The following is a 26568-nucleotide window of genomic DNA, read 5'->3' on the forward strand; positions in this document are numbered from 1 at the left end:
GTACAGAGCAATGGATGAGGAGCCGAGAAATTCGAGTAACACTTTGCAGCCTGAGTCGCCGAATCTCTCGGAGGCGTGCCCCAGATAATCGAAAACGTTATAGAGCCTGTTCATCCAGAGCTTGTCCACGGTATCCTGTTCCTCAAGCCAACTCGTCCCTCCGCCGGCTCCAAGACCGGGCTGCATGGATGCCGCGATAATATCGCTGAAAGTATGGTGACTTTTCGAGACTCTGCCAAACTCCAATAATGTGGGATAGCTGTCTCTGAAAACATTGCACGGGCCGGCCAAGCCTCTCGTAGGCTTCCTCGCGAGTAAGTTGCGTGTTCCTGGAGTCGTCGAGGAGATGATCATTTACGAGGAGCCGGATTGGGAAGGTCAGGGCCTGTTCGTTCGCTCCGAGACCGAATACCTCGGCGTGAACCAAGGCATCTATCTATGCTGTCCCTATAGTAGCCGAGGCAAGGACACTCGTGGTGTTTGTAGCCGCATTAGAACTTGGGTCCAAGCATGTGTGCCCAGGACTCCAAAAATTATTTGGGGAGTTCAGACAAATCTATCGTGGCCGTGTGAGCTGTCGCGGTGCTTGCATGACTTGGCTCTCGAGAATAAGTGCAGAGGAAGGAGCTTGAACATCGGTATAGCGCTGGCAGCTGCGGCGGTAAAGGCCTCGACGGTGGTCAAGATGACCAAGTTAGTGACGCTCCCTAGCGAGTTTCAATGGTAGCGCGTGACAAGAGAGGCAAGACGACTGTTGGCCTTCGCCATTCGCGGAACCGGACACACTTATAGGTGAAGTCGGGATCTAGGAAAGTCTTGAGGTAGGCAACCTTGACAAAGGCCACTAAGCCCGACCTGTGTGTGTGAGGCTGTCGGCAGTTATCCTGGACGCTACGGGGAGCGGGATTCATATTCATACACTGAACCGAACGACAGAGCCAGAATCAATGGGGGCTTGACTCCTAATTTCAGCTGGATTGTCCGGACAATGTCCAGTATCAACAATATCAGCAGTATTTCGGTTATACCTGAAGACGCCAAAGAGTCAGTACAAGTGGACTAGAAGGGGGGGGGCTGTCAATAGATACTGAAACTATGGCGAATTTGATAAGCATGTCGCTTGGAATGCTATTTGGATCGTCTAGATGAACTGAGAAGAGGATGGTATTGGCCAGGAGCACGATCTGGCAGAGCAATCTGGCCATCAAAGCTATCACCCCGTGTCGACCCTTGTGTGGATTGGAGGCGACGCCATTGACTAGGACTGCTACAGACATTTTGGGTAAGCCAAAAGAGGCAATCCCGAGTGTGATGCCGATATTTGTCCAGCGGATTGCGTCTGCCGCCTCCTCAACAGGCAGCGTCTGAAGGTGCTTGCCCAAACTGAGTGACGCTGCCTTGTTGACAAGTACCGTACTGAAAAGGAGGGCGGCCTATTGGAGGGTCAAATGTCAGCATGATGAGGGCCCCTTGGGGAACGGCGTTTGAAAGGCTTCCAGACCTACTAGGGCGAGCGTTGCAAAACAGTTCCTGGAAGGCGATAGTGGTGCGTTGGCGGCTGAATTTGGACGATTGCAGGCGGAAATGGGCGGATAAGACGCGGAGAAGATGTAAAAGGATGGAAAATCCCAGCAGAGCCATTGGAGGCCCCATTGGGCGTGGAGCTCGTGTCTAGGCACTGACTCTCCTCATCTCGCTGGGTAGCATTCGCATGATCCTCCCCCACGGTTCCCCTCACGAAAACACCACCATCGACGGGTGGGCCAATTGCATTGAACATGGACGGGGAATCACTCCCGTCTGGTCCTTGGAACTAACGACAAGTCGATAACCGCAAATAACAAGGCAACACCGTGTCTTATCATTTCACTGGAGATGTGTGGGCACTCTGTTGGTAACGGTCAACTCTAGCATCATGATGTGCTTTATGTCTTCGCGTTCCTGCTCCCTGTCGTCGTTGGGGATCGGGTACCGCAGGTTCTTGTACGAGTGGCACTAATAAGACGAGAAAAGGACGGAAGCACAAGGTTAGTGAACTGTCGTTGGTTTATGGAGGAGCAAAAGGGGGGTCCTGCCCGCTCACCTTCTGCCATGCTCAAAGTCGTGCTCGGAGACGCTGGACGTGACGCTGGTGGTGGTATGACTTCTGAAGAAATGCCTAGTCCCGAGGCGCATTGTGAGTTGGCCGAAGAAGAAGACGCCCCTAGTGAGTCGAAAAGGATACGATGCTTGAAGAAGAAAGAAGAAGAAAGTGGTGGTATCTGGGATCGGGAGGCGTCCGGTGGTATATGTAGAGTGAGATCAAGAAGACCCGGCTTGGGAAAATGCCCCAACTTGATCTAGCCCCGGATTGTGATCCACCAAGCCCAAGCCCAAGCCTAAGCCCAAGCCTAAGCCCACCAGGAAAGCCACCCCAATGATCCCCGAGCGTGGACGCGACGCTGGCGCGCTTCGAGGTGACGTTCAAAGGCTCGAACATACTTTTGAAGAGCAGGATGGCTTGGAGTCTAGGAGATATTTTGGTCAGGTTAGTTTGTTGGTTGCCGAGCTTCGGCCTCGTCGCGATCACCGGGGTGCAGTAGTAGAAAGGTTCAACCTTGCAGGCCAAGGTTTGAAGCTTCCGTGATAGGAACTCGAAGGCGGCGAAGGGCGGTAGAATGTATGATGATGAAGAGCAGAAAAAGCGGGTCAGAATGGTGGTTCGATTGTTGTGATTGAAGACTGATGGTGGGAAAATGCACTTGGTTGAACGGAACTCGGCTCAGAATGGTGGTTCGATTGCTGCAATTGAAGACTGGTGGGAAAATGCACTTGGTTGAACGGAGCTCGGCTCTATTCAAGGAAAAGGAAAGCTATCGCAGGCTCCGCGCAGGGCGCGGGGAATTGGGTGGTGGCGGCCTTACGCAAAAAGACCTCAAAATAAGGTTTAGCCCTGCCCCTACTCCTCGGGGGTAGAAAGAAATGCGGGGTTCAGAGTGTGATCGAGATGGGCTCTTCCGATGCGCCGCTAATTCTTGTTTTACTGTCTAGCCCTGACCAGGGGCCAGGGCAGGGGCAGGGCCAAACCTTATTTTGGGGGTCCTTTTGCGCAAGGTTGAGTTTCCTCACGCCGGGCCTGCCCTGCATGTGAACAAGTGTCTACACCCACCGCACCGCATTTCTTTCTACCTCTGCACTGACACTTTTCAGCTGCTAGGCTTCCTGACTGGGAGGATCACAACGGACCGGAAAAGAAAAAACGCCACATTTTCCACTTGACGGCTTCCCAACCAGGGACATGCCGAAAAAACAACGCCATATTTTACGCTTTGACGGAAGTCCAGAGGTAAAGTGGCAAGAGTTGAATTACTGACGTAGCCGAGCAGGAATTGCCGCCGCCGACCCGCGATGACTCTCCCTCGGGCCCAACTTCCTCAAGCACTTTCCCTCAGCCACTCTCCTGCCAGTCAACCATCCCCCGAGTCGCTGCAAGTCAAGCTCTAGTTGCCGTAAGTCAATCTCCATCTCCAGTTCCAATTAGCAGCGACCATAACACTACAACAAATGCAAGCAAACAACAAATCTGAAATGAGCGACCAGACTCCCTCAACCACCTCCTGCAATAGATGCGAGCAAGAAACAAATACCAAAGCGCTGCCTTGCCACCTTCTATCAGAAACACGATAGACACGAAACGAGCTCAGAACCACTACCTCCTCCCGAGCCCTCCGTTTTCGATCCCCAGCTTGAAAACGTATGGGATGGCCAATACCCATGATAGTCCTCAGTCACACCTGGTATGGGTATGGTGGTGCCGGCGAGGGGGTTGGCTTCCAGTTGTTCGGGGAGACTGGCGGCGCGACGACGTCGGCCACCGGTTGTTGTCACACGGGGGGGAGACTGCTGGCGGGGGCGGGGGCGCGAGCGCGGGGGCGGGGGCGCGAGCGCGGCCGCGGCAGGAGGAGGTGCTCTCCGCGGTAGGGCGCGCCCTCTTCGGGCTGCCAGAGCATGTCCCTCCAGTATCTGAGGCTGGGGTCGTCGGGCACGAGCGTGTCCTCTCCGCGGAACTCGCCCCAAGGCTCGTACGGTCCCCCCACCTCCTCTGCGAGGCGGCTGCCGTCAGCGGCGGCGGCGGCGGCAGCTCCCGCAAGCACCTCCAACGCCGAGGGAAGCGGCGGATAGGTTCCATCCACCACGGCAAGTCCATGGCGAGGGACCTTGTTCTCCCTTTGGTTATCGCCGCCGCCGTCTAGGGCGGCACGCTTCTTCGGGATGAGGTCGCCTGTAGGCGGCTGCGTAGCGTGCGGCGGGTTGCGTGCGGCGGGAGGAAAGAGCTCCCGTAACCTGGCAAGGTCAAGTGCCCGAGACTTGGCTGCTGCGCCGTTGTACGAGTCTGGTGTGCTCGGTGGCCCATGTTGCTGGTGTGGGGAGATGATGAATGTAGAGAAAGGAGAGGGGGAGAGGGGGAGAGGGGGAGAGGGGGAGAGGGGGAGAGGGGGAGAGGGGGAGAGGGGGAGAGGGGGAGAGGGGGAGAGGGGGAGAGGGGGAGAGGGGGAGAGGGGGAGAGGGGGAGAGGGGGAGAGGGGGAGAGGGGGAGAGGGGGAGAGGGGGAGAGGGGGAGAGGGGGAGAGGGGGAAAGGGGGAAGGGTAGAGAGAAGGGAGGGGGAGAGGGGGAAGGGGAGATGGAAGGGAGGGGGCGGGCTCTTCTTGTACACAGTCATGGGCATCCCAGTCTACACAGACGCACATGTATTGAGCATGTCCGTAGTGCCGTAAACAGATCGAAACCCCTCAAAAGGGTGGGCAAACAAGGTCGGCAGATAGGTGGGCAGATTAGGTTCGGCAAACAAGGTTAGGCGGGCAGACAAGGTGGGTAAACAAGGCGGGTGGGCGTCGCACAATTGCGGAGCCCCATGCTTGTTGTGATAGCGATACCAAGGCTCAACAGGCCCAGGAGAAGGTCCTGTGAATTTCTCGGCGATTGCGAGTCAAGACGGTCCTTGGTCCTAGATCAAAAGTACGGCCGCCGCGCCCGAGAAGGTTTGGTAGAATGGCACGCTGAGGTGGTCCATCTCGGTGAGCCAGACAGCGACGCCAACAGTGTTTGATCAATTTCAACTCCACCGCTCGGGTACCGTCCGTCCCTTGCTCGGATGCGAGCCCAGGATGAACCTCCAGCCGCTGCCGTCCATCATCGGAAGGTCCAGAGCATCGTCGACAGTGATGCGAGGGAGTTTACGACCAGGAGAGCGGTAGAGCTCGGGCAAGGCCAGCAGATGGTCGGTGCTGCCCGCTACGGCTTTGACCAGCTCCTCGTGATGCTGCGGTAGAGACGAGACAAGATTGAGATGCATCGCGTCAGGGCCCTCGCCGCGGAAGGAAGTGTTGATACAGTAGACGTCAGGGACGTCGTCTTGTATGCGGAGGAAGTACTTCAGAGAAAACTGCATCGAGTCCGTAAGGTGCGTCTCCCGGCCGAGAAAGAGGGCAGGCACGGGCTCGGAGTCGGAGTCTAGACCCATCGGCGAGCTAACGGCATCTGTGGTCGCCGGTACGAGGCAGTACTTGCAGCCCATGGTCCTGTGGAAGAAGGTGACAGAAGTGTGGAACAGGGCGTCCTGCATGACGAACAGCTTCTTGTACCAGGGTTCTCGAAGGACAGAGCCAAGCCATGCAGATGCAGCCAGTTACGAACCACAAAACACTCAACCGTGCGTCTGCGTACAGGCCGGCACTCAAGGTGGCAGTGTCGCCGACGCGGCCGTCGACCTTCCCAGTCGGTCCTCCTGTCGATCCACCAGCCGCCAGGTGCCCGTAACTGTCGAAGACAATCGCACCGACCGTGCCCATCTAGGAACCGATATCCCGCACCTGCACTACTGAACAAGATTTTCTTCTGCCTGGCGCGGCTTCCTCGACAACCATCTCGGCACGACGTGCTCAGCGTAGGTATGACTCGGAATCTACCGGGCCGCATCAAAATAGGCAACAACTACCACATTGACACCGATGCCGGTGCCGATGACCCGGCCGCCGACGGGTCCCAAGCTCGGACCCATCTCTTCTCGAGGCCACCAAGATCACGATCAGCCGCAAGGATGTGGAGCTAGGCGACACGGAATCACGCCCGGGGTTCAAAGTGGATTTGCGGCACACAACGGGTTTGTCCCTGGCGCTTCATGTATAGACTTTGCATTATACGGCCCGGCTCGCCCCCCCCCCCGCTCTCCTTAGCGATGTACATGGAAACGTGGTAGCATACAACCCAGCCAGTCTCCTAGCTCCCCATACGCCATACGACCCGGCCGCCCTCCTGGCTCCCCCTGCGCCGTACGACCCGGCTAGTCTCCTAGTTCTCCTTAGCCATATATATAGGGACTCGGCATCATGCGACCCCGCCAGTCCCCCAGCCAGGCCGCCCGAGACTCGCCATCTCTTGGGACGGGGCTTGTGTAGAAGGATAGGTGTGACCCCCTGGACTGGCCGGTGGGTGGCCCCGCGGGCTGGGTCAATGAAGAAGCGAAGCAAGCTGAGCGCGTGGCGTGGCGTAGCGTGGCACGCGAGGAAGCCGGCGGAATAGGGGGGGAGGGGGAGGGGGGGGGCAGGAGTCATTCATTTTATTTCGTATTTATTACTTACTTGTATTTATCATACGAAGTAGTCGTGTTTATATTTATTACACGAGGCAAAGGGAGTCGGGCCCAGTTGTGGTCCTTCAAGCATCTCTTCTCACGCCGTGCCGAGCGAGCTGTACCTGACGGAATGAAAAAGTAGCGCTAGTGTGCCAAGATGAGGAGTGGGATAGAGTAATATAAAACCATGGACTAGAACTCGAGAATGGAAAGACATAGATGAGCGACTTACCTGAACGAGCGACCGACACTCCAATCCACCATCCAAAGCCGAAAAGACAAGACACAAATCAACCCTGCCGGCACCGCCTCCGGGGCACCGCGGCTCATCCCCGCTAATCACTCCACAGTATCGCGAGACCAATACCGCTTCCGGGCGCCTATGATGATCCCATCCGTGGCATCGAACCTGTCCCGAAAGAAGCTGAACAAGGCAAACTCGTCGGACCGCATCACGTAAGTGTCCGGCGCCGCCCGTAGCCGCCCCATTACCTCGTCCAAGGCGGCGTCGAGTACCGTACGGACGTGGGGGTCGTACTCGGGGCTCTCCCGGGCTATGTCCAGCACCACCATCACTATGCCACCGGCGGCGAAGGAGCTGATTGCTGGGTACCGGGACCAGGACCGGGAAGGACATGGTTGGTCTTGGTGGGGGGAGCGGTGGTCTTGCTGCTGCTGCAGCCGCTCCTGCAGCCGTTGCTCCTGGCGGACGTAGAGCTGGTATTGCCGCAGCAGCTGCATCCGCTGCGGCTGCAGGTCGGGTTGGCATCCCCCCTGCCACAGCTGCTCGTGCGACAGGCAGAGTTGGTGTTCGTATTGTCGCAGAAGTAGTTTCTGGTGCTGTCGTACGTAGAGTAGTTGTTGCGCCAGTTGCTGAAAGCCGTCTGCTGAATCCATCGTAGGAATGGCTTAGTGAAGCCGGTTGGTTGATATTGAGAGTGGCTGATCTGATGTTGAGACGGTTAGGTTAGCTGGCCGATTAGGCAAGGTGCCGTAGTGTGTAAGAACTTATCGTACTCCAACACAAAAGGCGAGGTGCCGTAGTGTGCGAGAATTTGTCGTACTCCAACACAAGGGGCGACGTGCTGTGGTATGCAAGAATTTGTCGTACTCTGACACAGAGAGAAGGCAGATCAGGCAAGGGGTGGCCCCCTCTTATGGAGAGAGAGAGCCATGTCATGACCATGGCCGGCCCACGCGACGCCAGCGGCTACCAAGAGGATAGTGCGTGCACTACCAACGTGCTAGTGCGGACGTTGCGCTATTAGACGGTTAGACCAAACGACCTCGCCGTGGTGCGCGCCCCGCAATTCCACGCCGGTATTCCACTTAGTAAACCTAGGCCTTGTTAGCCCGTTGCGCCAACGTGCTGGTGCGGCCGCCGCGTCGTTGGACGGCACCAACCTGAGTTATTTTGCGGGCGTAAAAATTGAGACGGAGCGCGCGCGCCTTAGAACTCGCGGGTAGAGGAGTTGCAGTCTTTAGCTACGGGGCAGATGAGTTGCAGTCTTCAGCTACGGGGCAGTCTTCAAGTTCGAGTGTGTATGTTGACAAGGTGGTCGAAGATGAAGATGAAGACGAAGATGAAGACGAAGACGAAGACGAAGACAAAGACGAAGACAAAGACGAAGACGAAGACAAAGACAAAGACAAAGACGAAGACGAAGATGAAGACAAAGACGAAGACGGCGTGGAATCCTGTACATTAGCAGCAGTTCCCAGCCACCGTCCGCGCAGTCCATTATTAGCGGGCGTGGAACTGCGGGTCCAGGTCCAGCACTACGACAAGCGCCAACAGCAGCCCGGGGCATCATGCGCATCGCACCAATCACCAGCCACCGTGGGCGCAGGAGCCGGTCGAGACTTGTTCGCTTGTGGTGGAGCACGGGCGTGGAACTGCTGGTCTAGCACAGCGTCGAGCGCTCGGTGCCTGCTGTCACATACAATGCTGCATTAATTGAGGGCAAAAAACTGCTTGTATTCGGAAGGTTCAGAAAGGTGGGCATAGCCTAGATACCGTAGCTTGCGTAGTTATGCGGCATTCGGCTGACACAGCCTAGGCTGTAAATGGTCTAGCATGTGCGCCACCTGCGCCCATATGTAGCTTGGATGCGGCTCCTTCCGACACCTGCTGGCTAGTCAAGTGTCACGACAATAAGGATTAGTGGCAAAAGAAGAACCTAGAAGCTGCCACTTGATTCTTCGCCACTAGATTTTGCCACTATTCACAACTATAAAAGAGAGACTTTTGGCCCTCCCAAAAGGAAACAAAAAGACAGACCTTTTCAGACAATTCAAGCTTCAGCTCCCTGCATCAAATGCTCCATTTCCGTTGCCCTGTGAATGCGCGTGATATAAAGGGAGTCGCTCGTTCGCGCTTGTCGCAAGAGGTGGGTCGTGTTTGTTGCAGGGGATTAAAGCTCATTAACAAAATGGCATTATATGCATCAGCAGTTACCAGCCATCCAAGCAGCAGTCCATCATTGGCTGGGAGCTAGTTGAGACTTATCTGCCTGTCGAAGACCGGCCTCCTAGGCTCGCAATTCCAGCATTACTTCAAGCTCCAACAGCCCGTTCCCTAACAGACCGGGGGGGGGGGGGCCTTGGGCTTTGAATTTCTCTATGAAATGCGCTCCCCAGGTGGTGGTGGTGGTAGTATGAGCTTTGAAGAAACCTCTGCTCAGCAACACGGAGGTATCCTCTCTGTTCCCGAGGCGTATTGCGAAGTCGAAAATGCCCCTTTTAACTTGTTGGTGGATACGATGCTTGAAGAAGAAAGTTGTGATGATATCTGGGATGCGGGAGGAGCGGGAGACGGATTTGAAGAAAGCAATCCGCATGGATTCCTCAACATGGCCATGGATGAGGCGTTGGACGATGATGGACTAATCGAAGAAGGTGAAGGTGTGCGAATCTTAGGGGATCCTTGCTGAACCTTGGAATTCGAACTCGGCGCTTTGAAAGAAGTATTCTTCTTCTTTCGATCAAAACACAATAACATATTCTATTCAAATGATCTATATAAGGCTCTTTCCTAACAAAAAATAAACAAGCGAAAAAGTCTCGACCGGTCCCAAGCTAGTGGACTATGCATCAAGACTAACTCCTTCATGATCCTGCCAAAATTTAATGAGGCCGTGTTTAATTTGCCGACCGTCCCATGGCGTCCTAGCTCCGCTCTTTTATCACCTGGAACGTTTTCATTTTGTGCTCAATTAGGGAGTTTTTGTCATCAAGGGCGTGCTCAGTTAGCTCCGCAACTCATCCCTTGACTACGACCCACCTTCCTATTAGGAGGATTGTTCACGAATCTTGAAAGGGGAAATTGCCTTTCTCGAACGCTAGCCATCTTATCTCGGCACCTGACAGGCTTGGAACTCTCACACCCACCAAAGGGAGTATGACATGCTTGCAGCTCTCACACCCCCCACCAGAAGGGAATCCATGTTGTGGTGCCCTAAGGCTTGTACGTCAAGCCAATCGTAGAGAAGGCTTCCCGTGAACCACGGGGGGGTGAGATAGTGACGCAGCTTATACCTGTGCCACGGCGAGACGGGACGACTCAAACCTTGGGAACCCCCAAGGGTAAGTCCTAGGGTCTCATAGGAGGAAGATTGGGCCTCGAAAACCTCGGCGTAGCCGCCCTGTTATGCCCAGGGTCCTCCGCGTATGGAGACTCGCATCTAGGTTTCTGGGTGTTGACCACAGCAGCAGGTGCATTTGCAGTCCTCTGGGGTACAGATCGGTGGTGATTCCCTGCGACAGTATTTACAAGTGCAAAGACGACCGTCTCTGAGATGACTAATGGGCTCTCCGGCAGCTTTTTGCTGAGGGGTAATATTCTCTTGTGCCATTTTATTGGTGTTATTGTTTTGGCTTGTCAGGCGAAGGCTGGGGGCGCGGATGTTGATGTTAGAGACAAGGGATGGCCTTGATGGGGATGGAGCAAGTGCTGACTAGTTCTTGTTAGATGTGAACCCAATGTCTCTACGATGTTATAATCGTCTATACTGACCTTCGTGTGTTTCTTGATGGGCTTTAATTGTCTTTAGCTGGTTGGCTAGTTCCGTGTCCTGACAGGAGAGTACAGAAAGGAGAGAGCTGGCTGGACTTAAATTATATTTCGTCGGCTTTACTGCTTTAAGGAGGGACTTCCATAGTTAGCTTTATTACAAAGTGAAATGACTTATACCCATCACCAACGTATATATTAAATGTTAACACAGGCATTTGCCGCGGCACAGCAGAAAGTCAAGCAGTTAAACATCACCGACAAATTTATACCGGCCGGCCCACGAACTTTACCACCGCCATGCAGGATCAAAGTTTTCGCCCAGCGTATATGAAGCGTACCAAACGACGGCCTAATTACGACTAGGTCGTCGATGATTTGGTTCGATTAAGGGATTCCAAATGTTCAGCTAGATGCCGAAACTATAATCGCAAATATGAACCTACAGTTAATAATGCCTTTAAAACGCCATGCCCAGGGCCGACTGGCTGGACTTATATTTATAGTCGAGGCTCCAGAAGAAATGAGCCATTCTTTTCACTTATAGACTGCGTTGTTCTTTGCTCAGCGTAGTTCATCTAGCGCCATGTTCTGGGATTACTGTGCTTTCAAGACAGACTTGGTGGTGGGATTGACCTCGACACGCATCGTTCATGCCATAAAGACGTAGACGACTGCGATAATACCCACACCAAAAAGATTTTTTAGGGCATAGCGGCCGGATAACCAAGTTTGAAAATTTACGTCACAGGAGGCAGACGTGATGAGGTTAAGGAAAGTTCGACCGCTAAGTTGACCATGCCTATTTTGGCCCAGCCCACTTTTGGTCCGTGCTGAGCCGCCGACTCATGAATGACACCCTACATTGAAGCATGTAAAATATCGCCAAATCAACTAATTACTATACAACTTTCGACTTCTTCTTCTTCTTCCGAGCCCTCTGATTCGTCAGAGCTGTCACTTTCGCGCCCTACTGCCCTCTGCGCGCGCCGAATGTCTTTTATCGAGGCAAACTTCGAATTTGGGCTCAATTCCACCTTCTTCCTCTTGGTTCCCTTTTTGTTCTCAAGCTCAGCTTTCAGAGCCTCATTTTCGTGCCTGAGCTTAGCCAGCTCAAAGTCTCTGAGGGTGAATGCCTTTCTGACCTTCCTGAATAGCCGATGACGTGCCCTGCGGGCCGGGGAGCTGATGTTTATTTTGGCCAAAGCAATCGTAAGGTCCGTAACCTTATTAGGAGTCTTCCAAGTGCCGTAACCGTTAAGCAACTGTTGTTGCTGATGAGCCGTATCCCTCTCTTCCTCGAGAGTAGCTATAGCCGTACTTTTACCGGCTTTGTTGCTATTTTCTAGCACTTGAGGGCTCGTGAGTGGCTTGAGCTTATTTACCGGCTACAAGCCGGTAGCATACCATCCTGCCTTGCAGTTTTCTTTCTTGAATGCTTCTTCCCGGGCAGCCCGGTAACAGATCAACATAGTGCGCCGACCGGAGACCGTTGAATAGGAGCACCGGGGTAGGGAGTTAAACCTCTTCCGGTATGCCCGCTCCAGGACCGAGAAAACCGTCAAATCAAGCGGCTGAAGCACGTGTGATGAGTGTGCCGGTAAGTAAAGAAGCTGAATGTTGTTTTGGAAGCAGGTCCACGTATAATCATCAGTTGTATGACTGCCGTGGCCGTCAACAATGAGGAGCCGGCGTTCGTTATTGGCCGTGCGGGTATGAGGAAGGAAGACTTCCTGAAGCCATTTTAACGCACCCTCGTCGTCAATCCAGCCTTTTTCTTACGTGTGGAACTTCCAGCCTTTAAAGAGATCCATTTTGGTTGGTTAGTGTTGTTGTTGTAAAGTTTTTCCCTTCATGATTACCAAAGGAGGTATTGAACTGCCCGTTACAGAGATGCATTCCACGAACGTGGTCCAATTCCGTGATCCTGACTTCTTTTTCTTTAGCTTCTTGTTGTTGGCTCTTTCCTCAGATCCGAGAACCATGCCGTTATCACCCTGGCCTTCAAGAAGGCCAGTCTCGTCTTTATTCCAACGGTTCTCCGGCTTGATCAGCTTGACTGCCGGGAGGGCCAGGTAGTTGAACTAAGCCGTGATTACCGGGACCGTGGCGCCGTTGAGGCGGGCCGTATCCATGCTTTGGGCCCGCTGGGTCCGGATTGACGGGTTCCGGGCCATGAAGCCGCGCAACCACTTCGGTCCTACCCATTCCGGCTTCCCTCCGTCCACGGCCAGCCGGCGGGCAAATTCCCGGACCGTTGCATGCGTCGGAGGCAGGCCGAGAGCGCCTTGGAGGATGATCCATTCGGCGAGCCAGGCTTCCGTCGCATGAGGAAAAACCTGCATGTGTTCGAATGCAATATGGCGGGATTTGTGGCCAGCTATACGGTTGCGAAGAGAGGTCCTTGGAACGCCACATTCTAGGGCCGCGCGCCGCACCGGAATGCCTTCGCGGACTTATTGCATGCCCTGCAGCATTTCCAACTCGTTATATTGAGGCATCTTTGAAATAACGGTGAAAGAGCTATCGATTGTAGTAGAATTGAAGGAATTTGGTGTTGTTTTGAGGAAGTTGCGGTGTGTTGAAGAAAAAGGATTCATCACATGTGTTGTAAGTGCATGGAGGCTTGCGCATGGGCCAAAAGTGGGCCTGGCCAAAATAGGCATGGTCAACTTACTCAGATCGACGCGCTCACTCGCCCAGTCACCCACCCACTTCACAAGATCACAAGAATGTAGCTTCCCCATTGGCCACCCCCCCTCTACCGTGACCCGACGATGGCCTAGAAAAAAATATAGTAAGACTACATTGTCATAAAACTGCTCCTCGACGAGGGGGAAGCGCCTCAGACGTCCCCGGATCTCCAAGGGCTCGGCTACGTGACATCAGCGTCCGACGACTTTATCAAGTTCACATGTTCCGGTCCATACAGTGAGTAGGTCTTTTAGGAAACAGCTCTACAAGTACTGTATCTTATCGTCGTGGGATGCAGCCGTATAAACTCACATCTTTCTATCATGACGTGTGCATGAGAGTAATAGATTGGCGGGCCATCCATGCCGTATCAACCCCCTTTGCATTCACTGACCTTCTACTCGAGTAGATAAGCATGTGAGAGTTTTGCTCGCATGAGTTGACGGTGGGACAGTGAATGAAACCACATAGCGCGTTCACTAATGGCGAGATTCTGGCGTCGGAAACTCGCCTGCATTGGGCTATCCGATGTCATATAACGCACTGCCTTCATGTCTAAGGAGACGATATACGGGGTGTTTACCTAAAACGATATTTGATATCAATCTCTCCAGCCCACGCCTTGGTCTTGAACACGTTCTCATGCACGCTGGGAGCATCAGGTGCTGATTGATTTAACGTCCTTCCCCCAGTATCAGTTATTACGCACTTGAATCTCGCCATATGTAATACCCCCACCCGCCAACGGGCGTTAATTTGTTTCTATATGCGCCATGAAAGAATTTGAGCTGACGACAAAAGTTCAGGATATCTTTTTCTGTCGTACTGGGTGGTCAGCATTAGGTTGGAATTGGGTGTGCCACCCTGCACTAGCTGTCTTACTTTCAGATTCTATTCCGAAGCAGTAAAGGTGAGACTTGTAGGTAAGACTGAACGCCGAACGCGGTGAAGACCTGTTGTTCATCTGATTCCGCTGTTCGAGGATAGGTTTTCTATTTGAGGAGGCGGCATTCCGGTATCCTGGCGCTTGACACGCAAGTGGAGCATTCCGAGACGTAACGGCGAACTTGGCGTCGTCAGCCGACAAGCAGCCCCCGAAGCCCTATCAGATTATGCGAAATTATCTAAGCAGAATGGCGAAGAACTTGCGGGATTTGCACTGCGCGTATTGATCAAGGTGTTGGCATGTGAATATCAGCAAGACTCCACCCTCTCTCGTGCTCACGCCTGTACAGCTTGACATGGTAGGGCGAGTGAGACCCCACCACCAAGGCGGATTTTTGCGAATTCCTTGTCATGGCCTCTTGCAGCTTCTTATCGTTCTCCTCGGTGCGAAGCCGTCTGCCTAGACATGTCCTCGTGCTCAGCGGGGAGGCGACTGAGTACACTCAGATTCATCACGATGATTCTCTCTTCAACGGTCTCTTCTTCCTCGCGTGAGCCGACGGGAATCGAGGAGGCAGGGCGCTGGCCGTCGTTCCAAGTCATGGCATCGCTCGGCCGTCTAATACAGCTAGTGTTGGTGCCGTTTCCGCGGCGTCGAGGCTCACTCACGCTTCGTCGGGGTCCGCTGTCGGAGACGGCGCACCGTCGGAGAGCGGCGCGTCCATATTTCTTCAAACTTATTTCCAAAGCGAGACGAAGGGTGTGCCGTGGGGAAAGTTGCAGAACTTGGGATGTGAAACTGGCGGAGGGATGGGCTGACTCCTTTATTTGTAACACGTAACCACTAGCCCGCCAATACTCGTCCGCCCGAGGCAGCATGGCGGGTGGCGCGTGTGGCCGGGCAGTTGCTTCCACTGACACGACACGACACGGAAGTGGGTTTGCTGACACGCCACCGGCCACCCGATGCCCGCTGACGAAAGAAATCTGCGGCCGGCGTGTTGGCCGCGGCCGGGCCTGTCCCGTTCGAGGCCTTCTCATGAGTATTAGAGCTTGGCTAGTGCTTGACCGAGGGCTACTCCTTAGACTCCTCACGCATCGTGTGATCCTGATCCGCCGCCGAATCCCTGCCACCATGACAGGAAATTCGGGCTCAAGTTCGAGGGACCAGCCGGCGGCTGCTGCGATAGCGATTTCGATTATTGTTATCCAGCGAGGGGCTAGCGCAACCTCTGCTGCGTCACCGGTGTTGTCAGCAGCACGAACGCTAGTAGCTGCTAGTGCTAACTAGCATCAATCATAACCGCTCAGCCTTCCTTTTACAGCCTCCTGTTAGTAATTCGAACTAGACGTCTCCCTCAAGAGTCAAGGACCTGCCTCTTACCTTGTCGCCTTCTCAAAGGAACTGGCCTTGCAAAATGCGCCGCCCATGACGGCTTCCTCCTCTCCCTTCTATCTCGGTGCTACGTCCAAGTTAGATTCGTCCCTTGAGAGCCGGTGATCCTTTTCTCGCTTTGCCTTCCAAAGTTTGAGGACATGGCCCTGCCAGCCGCAACGGCCCCTGCGACTCGGCCGCGCCGCAGCCCGTCCAGGAACCGAATAGTTTAGGCTCACCCTACATACGAGGCGATGGAGGAGGACTCGGGGGACGCGTACGGGCGGCTAGCGGCCGAGGAGGAGGATGGGCCCGATAGCGACGGCTCGTAGCGTCTGTAACCATGGGTCCCCGTGGGAACCACGAACCGTGCCCCCTACTCCCCGTCCCGCCTAGTCGCCTGCCACGGGACGGCGAGAAATTGGGAAAGGGGGGGGGGGGGGGAATTGGGCGCTTGTGTAGGAGAATGGTTGATGGAAAGCCGAGATTTCGTCTGCACAGCGCGAACTCGCTCCGGAACCCCGGGAACAGGTTAGTGTTCTGAATTTCAAGTACAAGGCTGAAAGCTCTCCGCCTTCATCGCCGGCGTAGTTATCCAGGGCGCTTAAACGAGCTGCGGCGAGCTCCCTGCGGCGAGCTCCCTGCGGCGGTGGATTTCCCTCCCACAACGTCCCGTGTTCCTCGCCTACCACGTTTCCTAGACGTAGTTGGCTTCGGGAAACTTTGGTTTCCGAGGGTGCCAGGCAGCCTCAAGTATTCCTCCGGATCGTAGTGGCCGGGGAATTTCGAGAGAGTGGGCTTGAACTGAGCAGCGCGGCTGCGGCGTGGTGCGAGTGCATCGACGACGACTACCTTCGAGAGTCAGCCGTCTGGAAGCCGAGATGGCCCAGCACATGACGCACATAATTGGATGGCCGTACCCTTTGACATATCCCAACAAATCGGGGAGATGGAAGTGGCGCATCGCGTGGACATAGACAAGGAAAAGGAGCAAAAGAAAAAAAAAAGTGGCATTAGATACTTGAGTTAGGACCTGTCGGCTAAGGGCATCTCCCATAGAGGGGAGGACTACTTAACGCCAGTGATTATCGGCTTCATCTTTCAGCTTCTGCTGCCGTGGCATCTAATCGCTGCCGGCGCCATCGCTGCTGCACCGCCATTGTTGTCGCTCAGCCCGGCATTGAGTGCGAAAACTTTGGTACCGGTCGGACGTAGCGACGCCTCTCCTCCCGATGGAAACTTGCCGTTTGGCCTTCCCACACGTTGGAAGCGACAGTGACACCTGACACGGCGCTGGCGCTGGCGGGCTGACGGGCGGCGCCTGCGTCAACGCCAAGAAGGTCATGGTTGTCTCCTCAAGGTCCAGGATCCCTTTGAGCAATGGGTTCCTGCTGAGGCGGATAAGCGATGAAAGGTGCGTTCCGCGCGCGTGTTGCTCAGATTAGCTCCTCCCCCAGCTCCGGGGCCGGCGAAGGGGTCGAGAGCGGAGCTGGAAAATCCCTGCGGCCCAGTGGTGTCCCGCCATGGCATGGTCCTCGGGGAGAGAGGGGAGCGCCACTGGTTCGGCAAGTCGGGCGACTTGATACGTACGCACAAATCTTTCAAATCGTTCGCAGCACGCTTGGAATTCGCCTTGCATATGCCATCTGTGAACTCCCGAATTTAATCAAGTTGCAAGCGTCAGGATGGTCGCAGGATGGATGGTCGGCCACCCATGGTGGAACGGAGAGGCCGACTCCACAAAGACTACAAAAGCCACTAACTAGTAGACTGGCTACAGATACAGAAGGCGGATATCCTAGTATATCCTAGAGTAACTAAACGCAAATGGATGAATAATGGAGGACTTCCAAGGGAGAAGAGAAGCAGGGACGTCTGCGGGGGCAGTGTATAAGTTACCCTCTGTTTCTACAACCAGTTTCCAAGGCCTGCAGTGCGACCCAGTCAAGCAAATTGCGAATCCAACTCTGCCTGTTGAAGCCGGGGACTTGGAGCCAGACCCGCGTGAAACAAAGCCGCACTACCAAGTACGACATCATCATATCCGACAGCTTTCGAATCCTTTGCCAAATGCTTTAACACCGCGGTGTCGGTCATCACGGAAAGGCAAAACAGACCAGGGCTGGCTGACCTCATAGCGGTTCAGCACGCCGTCCACATCGAATCTGAGAATGCTGTTGTTTGATAGGATGGCGTCTTGTGCTCTCACGTTAGTTTCCCGCCCGTGCCGACGGTAGACGTTTGCTTCCCGTGCCCAAAAAGTGGCTACGAGGCACTGTTCACCATAGAATCCTCCCAGGAGGAACACCTGGGGGTAGGATGCCGTCAGAACTTCGAAATTGCCCAGTACTCTCGACCGCAATCCTAGCCAAGGGGCCATGGCCTGGATGTTGTTGTTCTTTCTCGAAGCAATGCAGGATGCTATTGCCATGGCAATGGCTCGGATGAAACGTCCGCAGCCGTAGACGAGTCTAGCGTCGTAGGCGGTGGCTGATTTCTCGACGATCTCTCGAGCTCGGCTTGTTAAGGGCGAGGGTTCGGTATTGCAGAGGCCCTTCAACACGCAGAGGATCTGGAAGGAGGTGTCTTGATGGACCAGGAAATCGCATTCGTGATAAATTTTTCTCTCTTATCTTGGGTGATCTCGTCTATATATATGCCGATGCGGTCCATCCACAATCGCACATAGTCCCCGTCGTCCATATCAATTCGGGAACGCCATGCGTTACCTATCTCCAACCTGATATCGAGGGTATTAGCTCATCGTGGTTCCTTAAGACGTAGAGCGGAAGGGAGCTTACCCCAAAAGGCCCGTCCGCGCAAGGGTGGAAAGTCTCCAAGCTTGCTTCCGCGTGTAGAGGATCTGGAAGGAGGTGCAAGAAGATGAACCAGAGCCGCAGCAAAGTTTCAAGCACTGTTCAAACGCGGTGAACAGAGTCTTGTAGCTTCCAGTTAGCTGCGTCCCAGAGTCAGGGGTGGTGGTCGTACGATGCGTCCCGGGCCCGAGAAGCTGATTCTGTACGTCTTTCGCTGACAACGAACGATGCCGTCCTAATTCCCCGACGGAGCGAGCCGTCGCAGCCAAGGCAATGGCAGCGACTCGTGGTAGCGAACCCGGAACCGCAGACGGAAAAATGCCGGCTTCAATCGAGTGGATGATGGCAGCCCAGCCTACCCAGGCCTGCCGGGGAGCGAGTTGCCGTTGCGAAGGTGTGGGTTGGATTAGGCAGCAAACAGGAAAACGGGAAGGGAGGAATTAAAAACACAGGCAGGGGAAATGCAGGGAGATTCGAACACCTTGTGGGACTACGTGAGGGCTGAAACAAAGGACTTGCAGGCGCAGGCACTGGTGAGCCTCTGACCCCGCAAGTCTAAGACCCCGCAAGCCTAAGACCCCGCAAGTCCAAGACCCAGTTCCCGCCCCCGACCCGGTTGTGATAAAGCATCGCATCGCACAGGTAGCCGTTGTGGCTCAGGGACGCACAATGTCTTTTGAATCTTGATGGGTGTGCAGGTGGGTAGATGGGCAGGTGGGCAAGCGATGCCTCGGCTTGTAGGGGAGCCACCGCCACTTTCCTTGCTTTCCGGTTTTAGTGTAGGAGCAGTTTTGGATTGGGCGCTGAATGATCCGTGCTTTTAAGGGAGGCGGGCAGAGCTCCAAGGTCTTTCTAGGCCCAAGCGGGACCGGTCGATGCGCTGAAGGCGGTCCACCAGAAGATGCTGGCTGTGACGTGAGTGTTCGCCGCCCAAGACTCGCAGTGCGCAATCGCTAAAATGGGGCCCCGCCCCACTCTCGCCCGGCACAAGTTCGCAGCCAAAGCACGACGAGAAGAGGACCAAGTTTCTTGAATGGCTACGGCGGAATCTATATAGCATTGGGTTTCGAGGCGATTTGACATTGCTGTACGAACACGGTTATCACGCGGCTACGCTAAAGATAACTTGTGAATCCCCAACCGAGAAGGCTAATACGCGTACGCAGACGGCTGCCTCTCCTCGCTAAGTTATTTCCTACGTTCACACCCGAGCCAATCTAAGTTCACCGAGACTGCGGCGTGACCGAGTTTTCCGACGTAACTCGAGAGTTAAATAAGGTTGTCACTGCAAGCCACGACACCGAAGCTCCCGATGGCGTGGGTACATTTGCGGTGACAGGTCATTTTGGCTTTTCCCATGAGGTATTAATACCGGCCATGCAGTTTGCTCAGCCTCTGCTCTCCCACCCTCCGGATGTTCGTTACCAGACCACTACGGCCGTTTCGGCAGATCATCATGCGCAAAATGCGCACTCTCATCACGTGGATCAAGAAGGCCTTCCCGCGTAGGCGCAGAGAAACCGCAACAGAGGACGACGCCGATAGCGACGACGAGATCAAAGAATCGGATACGGCTAACACGGAGGACGCAGCAGAACAAGTCGACACGGGCCAGCAACTTGAAAAGCAGCACCCCCGACATCTGTCTCGGCAAATGCTCCTCACCCTCCGAGAAATGGAGAGCACCGGGATGGACCCCTTGATAGCGGCCCTTGTCTACAACATGAAGCACAGCCCCATCCACCGATTGCCCGACGAGCTTGTGCTTCAAGTTCTTCGCTGCATAGGCGACGATCCGCTCACCATGCTCTGCCTCCGGCGAGTGGCAAGGAGGTTTCGGCGCATCATTGACGAGCCAGAAATCTGGAAGGTCATGCGTATGGGGCCTTCATGGACATCCAGAATTTGGATTTCGGAGTGCTTGTGCTCTCTTCCGAAAGACGTGGGGGACGAACTTCTGCCTCGAATATATATGGATGGAATGTGCGACGAATGCATCCTCCAGCCCGGTGTTCCTAACAAAGGGGGATGGCTCCAGCGTCGTGGGATGTGCCAGCATGTAAACATTTCGTGGGCCGACATCGAACCCTACATTTCCAAATGGCAGCAGCAGCAAAATTCCCACGACGGCCAAGTCTGCCTTGACGGCTTCAGGAGTGAGTGCCGAGACCCCAGCCACGACATGCGCTGCAGAGCCAAGGGTGCTCCAACCTGGCCCCGAGCCAGTCTCAATGCGGAGTCCCAGCCACCAAACTGCGTGGAGTTACTATTCGAGTGGACCCCCCCTAGCGGGTTCGGCGTCGTTTCCCTCACGCCGGAAGGGCGGATGCCCGCATCGGAAGTGAGGAGGCTGTTCCAGAGGCATCGACAAGGCGCAGCGGATATAATTTTCCCCTCTCGACCTCACCTTCCACTACCCGAGATGGCATGCTTCAACTTCGCCGGGTGTCAGTGCCTCCTCTACGAGACAGGGGGCGACCAGAGCTTGATTCTCGCCCGCCCATCCAAGCGAACGAGACAAATCTTCCGTCGAGACTCCTTCAGCCCTTGTCCGGCTAGCCACAGTTTCGGCAGATGTCACGGATCATATTTTTTTGGAGAGCATGTAACTATGCGGAGATCATGTTCTCAGATCCAACCGGACTCCGTCTGTTTGGTCGCCTACTACTCAAGGAGCATTACAGTCCACACCAGCGTGAACAGGAAAAGCGGCATTGCCGTCACTCCCGGACCCGACTGGTATCACGCTGTTGACCCCGACTTGTCCCCATCCTCGCTACAAGGCTTACCGAAGATGCTGTGCAGAGACAAGAGCTGTATCAACTATTATCGAAGCCCGTCATCTTTTGCTTGCCGATTTCGTAGATAAATTAAAGGAATGTAGAACAGAAAGCAACTACCAAAATTTGTACCCAAAGCCGGGGCACTCGTTTGAAGCCGCTAGGTAGAAGCTGCGCTTCGCAGCTTCAATATACGAGCAATGTTACCGTGTTTAGGTACATGCACTTCCTTCTTCTCTTGACCCGGACCTTCCCGCTATTGCTGCTACTAGCTGTATTGTAAACCTTGGCGCCACCTAGTCCTGTTCCCTAATAGGTGCTGGGGAGAGATTACCTAGTGGATATCACCGATGATAAAGAGCGCACTGATGTCTTTGGTTGGCCTCGTATAAATCAGATTGGCGTCGCCGACGTATACCGCTACCCTTATTTACGTAGAGAAAGAAGATTACCACTTGTTCCTCGCGGACTTGGAATGAGTCGGAAGTACAGAGTACTAATTAATACGCGGTGTCTATGAAGGTAGTTACGTTCTTGCCATACTCGCCGCCGATGCGCGTGGCCGACGAGCCCCATATGAAAGCTACGATGTTACTATTGGACTTATCGAAAGTCGACCTTGTCTTCCCTTGGATAGGAGGTGTCCAGGGCCGACAGCGCGTTTTACCAGGGCGCCCCGAAAGATTTGGAGCAGCCAGGATCAAGCTTCTGCCTCGGTAAAATAATCGAGCGTGGTTGCTTCAACTACTGGTGGCCGATTAACGAGTAGCTTCTCAATCTGCACGAGAAAATAAACGCCCCCAAATATCTCAAAAAGGTCAAACCCCCTGTTTCCCCTCCCCCAGTTACCGAAATCTCCGAAGTGCCGAGTCATAGCGAGGAAGGTATAACCAAGGAGATGCGCCTCGGCACACGCCAGATAATTTCATGTGCTGCGGACGGTGTGTTCTATCAGTCTAAGTATTTCTTTCCAGTTACCTAGATGACTGTCCAATAATACCGTACTTGATGCAAGAGAGTCTCACATTACTGGGGGATGCAGATTCAAGTTTATTCCAAGTCTTGCTAGTAACCTGGCGATTCAGATCTGTTGCGGGGATCTTGTTTTGTCTGCTGGCGTAGCGGTACCCAGTTACAAAAGCTAGGTGGCGATTTTACCAAAGTGATCCTTCCTATCAAGGGCTGCGTACAGGGCCGCTCTTGCTAGATACATATGCAAGCAAATTTTTTTTAAAACTCGAGGTCATAACTCTGGTTCTATCTTGTCAATGTTTTTTTCTCGTCGCCAAGACTGCTACCTTTTAACTATCTTCTTGTTGCTCTTTGTCACCAAGAGTTACTACGATCTCATCGTCGTGTTGTTACTCTTCATCGTCTGTGTACATCCAGTTTTCCGGTTGTAATCTTCCTTTTCGCGACGTATTTACTTGCTGTCACACCCTCATCTGTTTGTTGGCTCCGCTGCTGCCGTAGTGCAGTTAACCCAGCTTCTTTCGTCCCAGCCACAGCCATATAACCTTCAAACTCGTTGTCAAGCTGTCAACCAAGCGTCCGCGTAAACTAATAGTTGGGATAGCGAAATGGCGCGTCTCCAAATGATCATGACCGTGATCATTACGGTACTTGCTTCTGTTTTGGGCAGCATCCCGGCCGGAGCTGATATCGGTAGGATCGACCAGTTTCTTGGGGAGGTGGGGGACACACTTCGCCAGATAGAGGACAACGTCCGACCTCCATTTCCGACGGTGTGGTTCTAAGCTACACTTGCTCTTGCACTGGTGTGGATGATTGGGCCCCTAGTTATGAACTTCTGGGATGCTATAATTCGGCATTCGAAACGGATCGCAGGCGCGCCCGAGGCCGCGGGCAGCCATTCCTGGATCCATCCAGCCATCCAACGTCTCGACCAGTTTCTCGGCCTCTTCAGAGACCAACAGACGGCAGAGCAAGCAATTACAAGACTTCAATGTGCATTTAAAGAGATAAATACCGAGGCTAAGCAACAAAGAGACCTCGCGATCGCCAAAGAAGAGAAGGCCGTCAAGAGCGCCACCGCGATCACCAGCCGAGACAAGGCCATTGCCTAACGTCGAGCCGCTGATGGACGCTGCAAGGATGCTAATACCGCCAAGTCCTCAGCCGAGACAAAACTCAAGGAAGCCTTACTTGAGCTAGAAAAGGTCCAGAACGACTTCATAGTCAATTTTTTAGCCCGCACGACTACGGCATCCTGGATGTAATTGGCCGGCTCTTAGACCCAGGCTACGGCTCTCCCAGGTCCCAGGAAGTGAGAGCTTTTCTGAGCTCGTTGGATGTAGACGTGGCGACCCAACAAAGAAATCGCCCCACAACGAAATTGGCCCACGCCATGCCCACACCCACTCCACGGGCGCAAATTATCCATTTCTACACAAAATAACTAGCAAAAAAATACTCAATCCTCTTCTTCGGCCTGTCTATATTGTTCGAGCCCACGGGCGATTATTTCCCGGGCTTCTTCGACTGCATGTGGCTGGCTTTCTGCCCGAGCCGTTTTTTTCCGCTTTGGGGGTATTTGACTAGCTTTTTGTGCCTTGGCGATGTCCTCTATACGTGCAAATCGCTCATTTCCATCTTCATATACCCTCTTACGCGTGCGAGGCTTTGAAGCCTCTAATTCGGTTGTGAGATGCGTAATTTGTGCCTTCAAAGACGCGATCTCTGTATTCTTCAGATCCAGGGACCTCCCGACCTTAGTAAACAAGGCCCGCACACGCCGCTGAGCCGGACTGAGGGCATTCCGAATACTGTCCTGGTACTTCTTGATGTCCTGACTGCCGTGCGGTGTTTTGAAGAGCCTGTCATCGTCGTTCGGGGCCGTCGGCGGCGGTGTTGAAGGCCGGGCCGGGAGTGCCTCATTGTCCTTGACCGCCTCAGGGTCATCAAGTAAACAAGCCGGGTTGAAGGGCCAAATCCCGGTTTTACTGAAGCCCGACATGATGTTACGGGCACTCATGCCTTTACCCGAGGCATCTCTGTAGCAGTAAAGGAACCGAACCTTGTTGACAGGAGCTGACGATGTGAAGCTCGCGAGGGCCTTGGTATTTTCCCTAAAATAGGTCTTTAAAGGTGAAAAGACCGAGCGATGGAGAGGCTGAGACTTGTGCGATGTATGAGAAGGTAAATAGACGAACTGGACCTTATTTTGGAAGGCCGCTAACATGAATTTTTCGTTCATATGGCTCGAATGTTCGTCAAGGATCAGTATACGCCATTCGCCCGGCCTTTGGGGCTTTGTTTGGATCAGGTAGACCTCTTTGAGCCATTTCAGCGCAATACTGGCGTTGCTCCAGCCTGTAATTGAGTAATCGTACTTCCATTCCCGGAATTCCTTCGTCAGGTTGAAGTTATCAGGAAAGTGTTGTCCTTGAAGACTGGCCCCGGTAAATATGATCACGGGCTTCAAACGAACGCCCTCAGCAGTGCCGCATTCGATAACTGAAACCCAGGTTGTTGCATCAGAGCTTTTCACGTAGGTTCGGTTCGTCAGGGAGCTTCCTATGACCTTTCCGGCCCGGGTCTCGAGCTCCTGCATGCCGTGCTCATCCATGTTAGCGATGTTGGGCGGGATGACCTTTTTATCCTTGATTTGGAAGGCCAGGCGCTTGAAGAAAGCTTCATAAGCTTCACGAGTAGATCCGCAGACTCGAGAGGATTCCAACAAGGTTGAATTCTTCATCTTTACCGCCGGGTTGCGGCGTAGGAAGCGGTCCACATATCGCTCCCCAATGGTCTTTTTCGTGCCGGCCTCATTGAGTATAGCTTGAGCGAATCTCTGCACCTGACGACGGCTAGGAGCCCTGCCTGCAGCCTCCTCATTGAGGCACCAGTCGGCTAGGAAGCTTTCCTGCGCATTGGAGAGAATTCTTTCGGCTTGTTTACTTTGTGCTCGATTTTCTGCCCCGTGGATGCGTTTGCAGAGGGTAGAAGGAGGGATCCCGAAGTCATGCGCGGCCTGCTTCTGCGATGCGCCCTGTTCAACTGCAAGTATTGCAGATTGAATTAGCTGCTCTTGACGGTTCGACATGATGTATTTTGAAGCTATTCGAGCCTGAATTGATGAAGTTGTGTTGTGTTGAAGTTGAAGGGCGGGAAATTAGATGACAGGGGCAGAGATTTCGTTGTGGGGCGATTTCTTTGTTGGGTCGCCACGTCTAGGCCAAACCCTGTCAATCTAAAGGATGTGGCACTGTCGCTAATTGGAGTCGTGGTCCTTACTCTGTAGATATGTAGCTCGGGTCATACTAAAAATAGTATATTATAATCCTGAGCTTTCACTCGGATCAGGACTTTGGGCGTCTTTTCGTTGTTTTACCCTATAAGATGAAACGGGGGGGCTCGCTTATACTTCTCCGTTAAGAGCACGAAGACAATACCAAGACGCTGGAACTGGATTGGGCGGAGAAGAGCGGATTTTGCAAGATCCAAAGGGTCGCCTTCCTCAACCCGACTGACGACTCGCAAACCAAGGTGACCTCGGGACAGCGTCGTTGTCCTCACCTACACTCTGAAGCGGACCTCACACGGAATAGGCGAGGCGCCTATACCTCTGCTACCCCATTCTGGACGTTACGACACATTCATGGTATCGGAGAGTGCTCGTCTACCACATCTTTGCGCGGCTCGCCCGGGACGTGCGCACGCATATCGTCCTCGACGAACTTGCGGGTCCAGGAGGCCAGTCTTCGACAACAACAAGCGGACAAGTCTCAACCGGTCCCCAGCCACTAATGGACTGCTGCTTTTCGGATGATGGCTGGGAACTGCTGATGCACATATCACGGGCTGTTGTTGGCGCTTGACGTAGTGCGTGACCCGTAATTCTAGGAGCCCCGTCTTCGAAAAGTGAACAAGTCTCGACCAGTCCGAAGCTAATGGACTGCCGCTTCTGCCTTTCAGATGGTGGCTGGCAGCTGATGCACGTGTCCCGGGCTATTGGCACTTGACGTAGTGCTTGACCCGCAATTCCACGCCCGTCTTCGACCACCTCGCAATGCGCCTCCTCAGAACCAAAGAGGACTCCTCGTGCCGAGCGGAGGTCCCAAAGGCTCTTCTGTTGAGAAGACCTCCAATGACGAAGATACGTGGGCACCAAGTGATCTTGCAGTGCTACCTAATTGTCCGATGTAATGTATGCTTTGTTTACGCTACGACTGTTGCTATAGACCTGGGTATGCGCCTCCTTCCTAACCCCCCTACACGCGAGATCGCGCTCCGTCTTCACCCCTATTCCTCCGTCTTCGTCCCTATTCTACATTTACGGCGCGCAAAGCCAATTGATCTGCTGTTCCTACTTCGTGCCCGTTGCGCAAGCGATTACCTCAGCGGCGCAGCTGCCTAGTCTTCCCGTCTCTCC

At 53.9% G+C, this 26568-nt stretch overlaps 4 protein-coding genes across 4 annotated transcripts; 2 read left to right on the plus strand and 2 right to left on the minus strand.

Moving 5' to 3' along the window:
- Positions 1-5387: 5387 nt before the first annotated feature.
- B0T26DRAFT_731141 (uncharacterized protein) lies at positions 5388-5973 on the minus strand. The gene has a single exon (XM_060443037.1). It carries the CDS (start codon positions 5827-5829, stop codon positions 5509-5511), a length of 321 nt encoding a protein of 106 aa, XP_060290251.1. The 5' UTR covers positions 5830-5973; the 3' UTR covers positions 5388-5508.
- A 998-nt stretch (positions 5974-6971) lies between these two features.
- On the minus strand, positions 6972-7265 carry B0T26DRAFT_597778 (uncharacterized protein; the record flags this gene model as incomplete). The annotated part of the gene is made up of 1 exon (XM_060435656.1): positions 6972-7265. A coding segment is annotated over one exon (294 nt), but the record flags the coding sequence as incomplete, so codon positions are not given.
- Positions 7266-19397: 12132 nt separating this feature from the next.
- Positions 19398-21315, plus strand: B0T26DRAFT_731152 (uncharacterized protein). Its single transcript, XM_060443038.1, has one exon. It carries the CDS (start codon positions 19808-19810, stop codon positions 21260-21262), a length of 1455 nt encoding a protein of 484 aa, XP_060290253.1. The 5' UTR covers positions 19398-19807; the 3' UTR covers positions 21263-21315.
- A 1438-nt stretch (positions 21316-22753) lies between these two features.
- On the plus strand, positions 22754-23260 carry B0T26DRAFT_681077 (uncharacterized protein; the record flags this gene model as incomplete). Its single annotated transcript, XM_060440605.1, has 2 exons — positions 22754-22838; positions 22974-23260. The coding sequence occupies 2 exons, from the start codon at positions 22754-22756 to the stop codon at positions 23258-23260; spliced, it is 372 nt and encodes a 123-aa protein (XP_060290254.1).
- Positions 23261-26568: the final 3308 nt, after the last annotated feature.

The sequence above is a fragment of the Lasiosphaeria miniovina genome (assembly GCF_030549165.1).
Source record: "Lasiosphaeria miniovina strain SMH2392-1A chromosome Unknown B0T26scaffold_8, whole genome shotgun sequence".
In the NCBI taxonomy this organism is placed as follows: domain Eukaryota; kingdom Fungi; phylum Ascomycota; class Sordariomycetes; order Sordariales; family Lasiosphaeriaceae; genus Lasiosphaeria; species Lasiosphaeria miniovina.

What these genes read in the sequence shown, in the direction of transcription:
- B0T26DRAFT_731141 (XM_060443037.1), bottom strand. Translation starts at nt 5,829, where the DNA reads ATGGGCACGGTCGGTGCGATTGTCTTCGACAGTTACGGGCACCTGGCG.
- B0T26DRAFT_731152 (XM_060443038.1), top strand. Translation starts at nt 19,808, where the DNA reads ATGTTCGTTACCAGACCACTACGGCCGTTTCGGCAGATCATCATGCGC.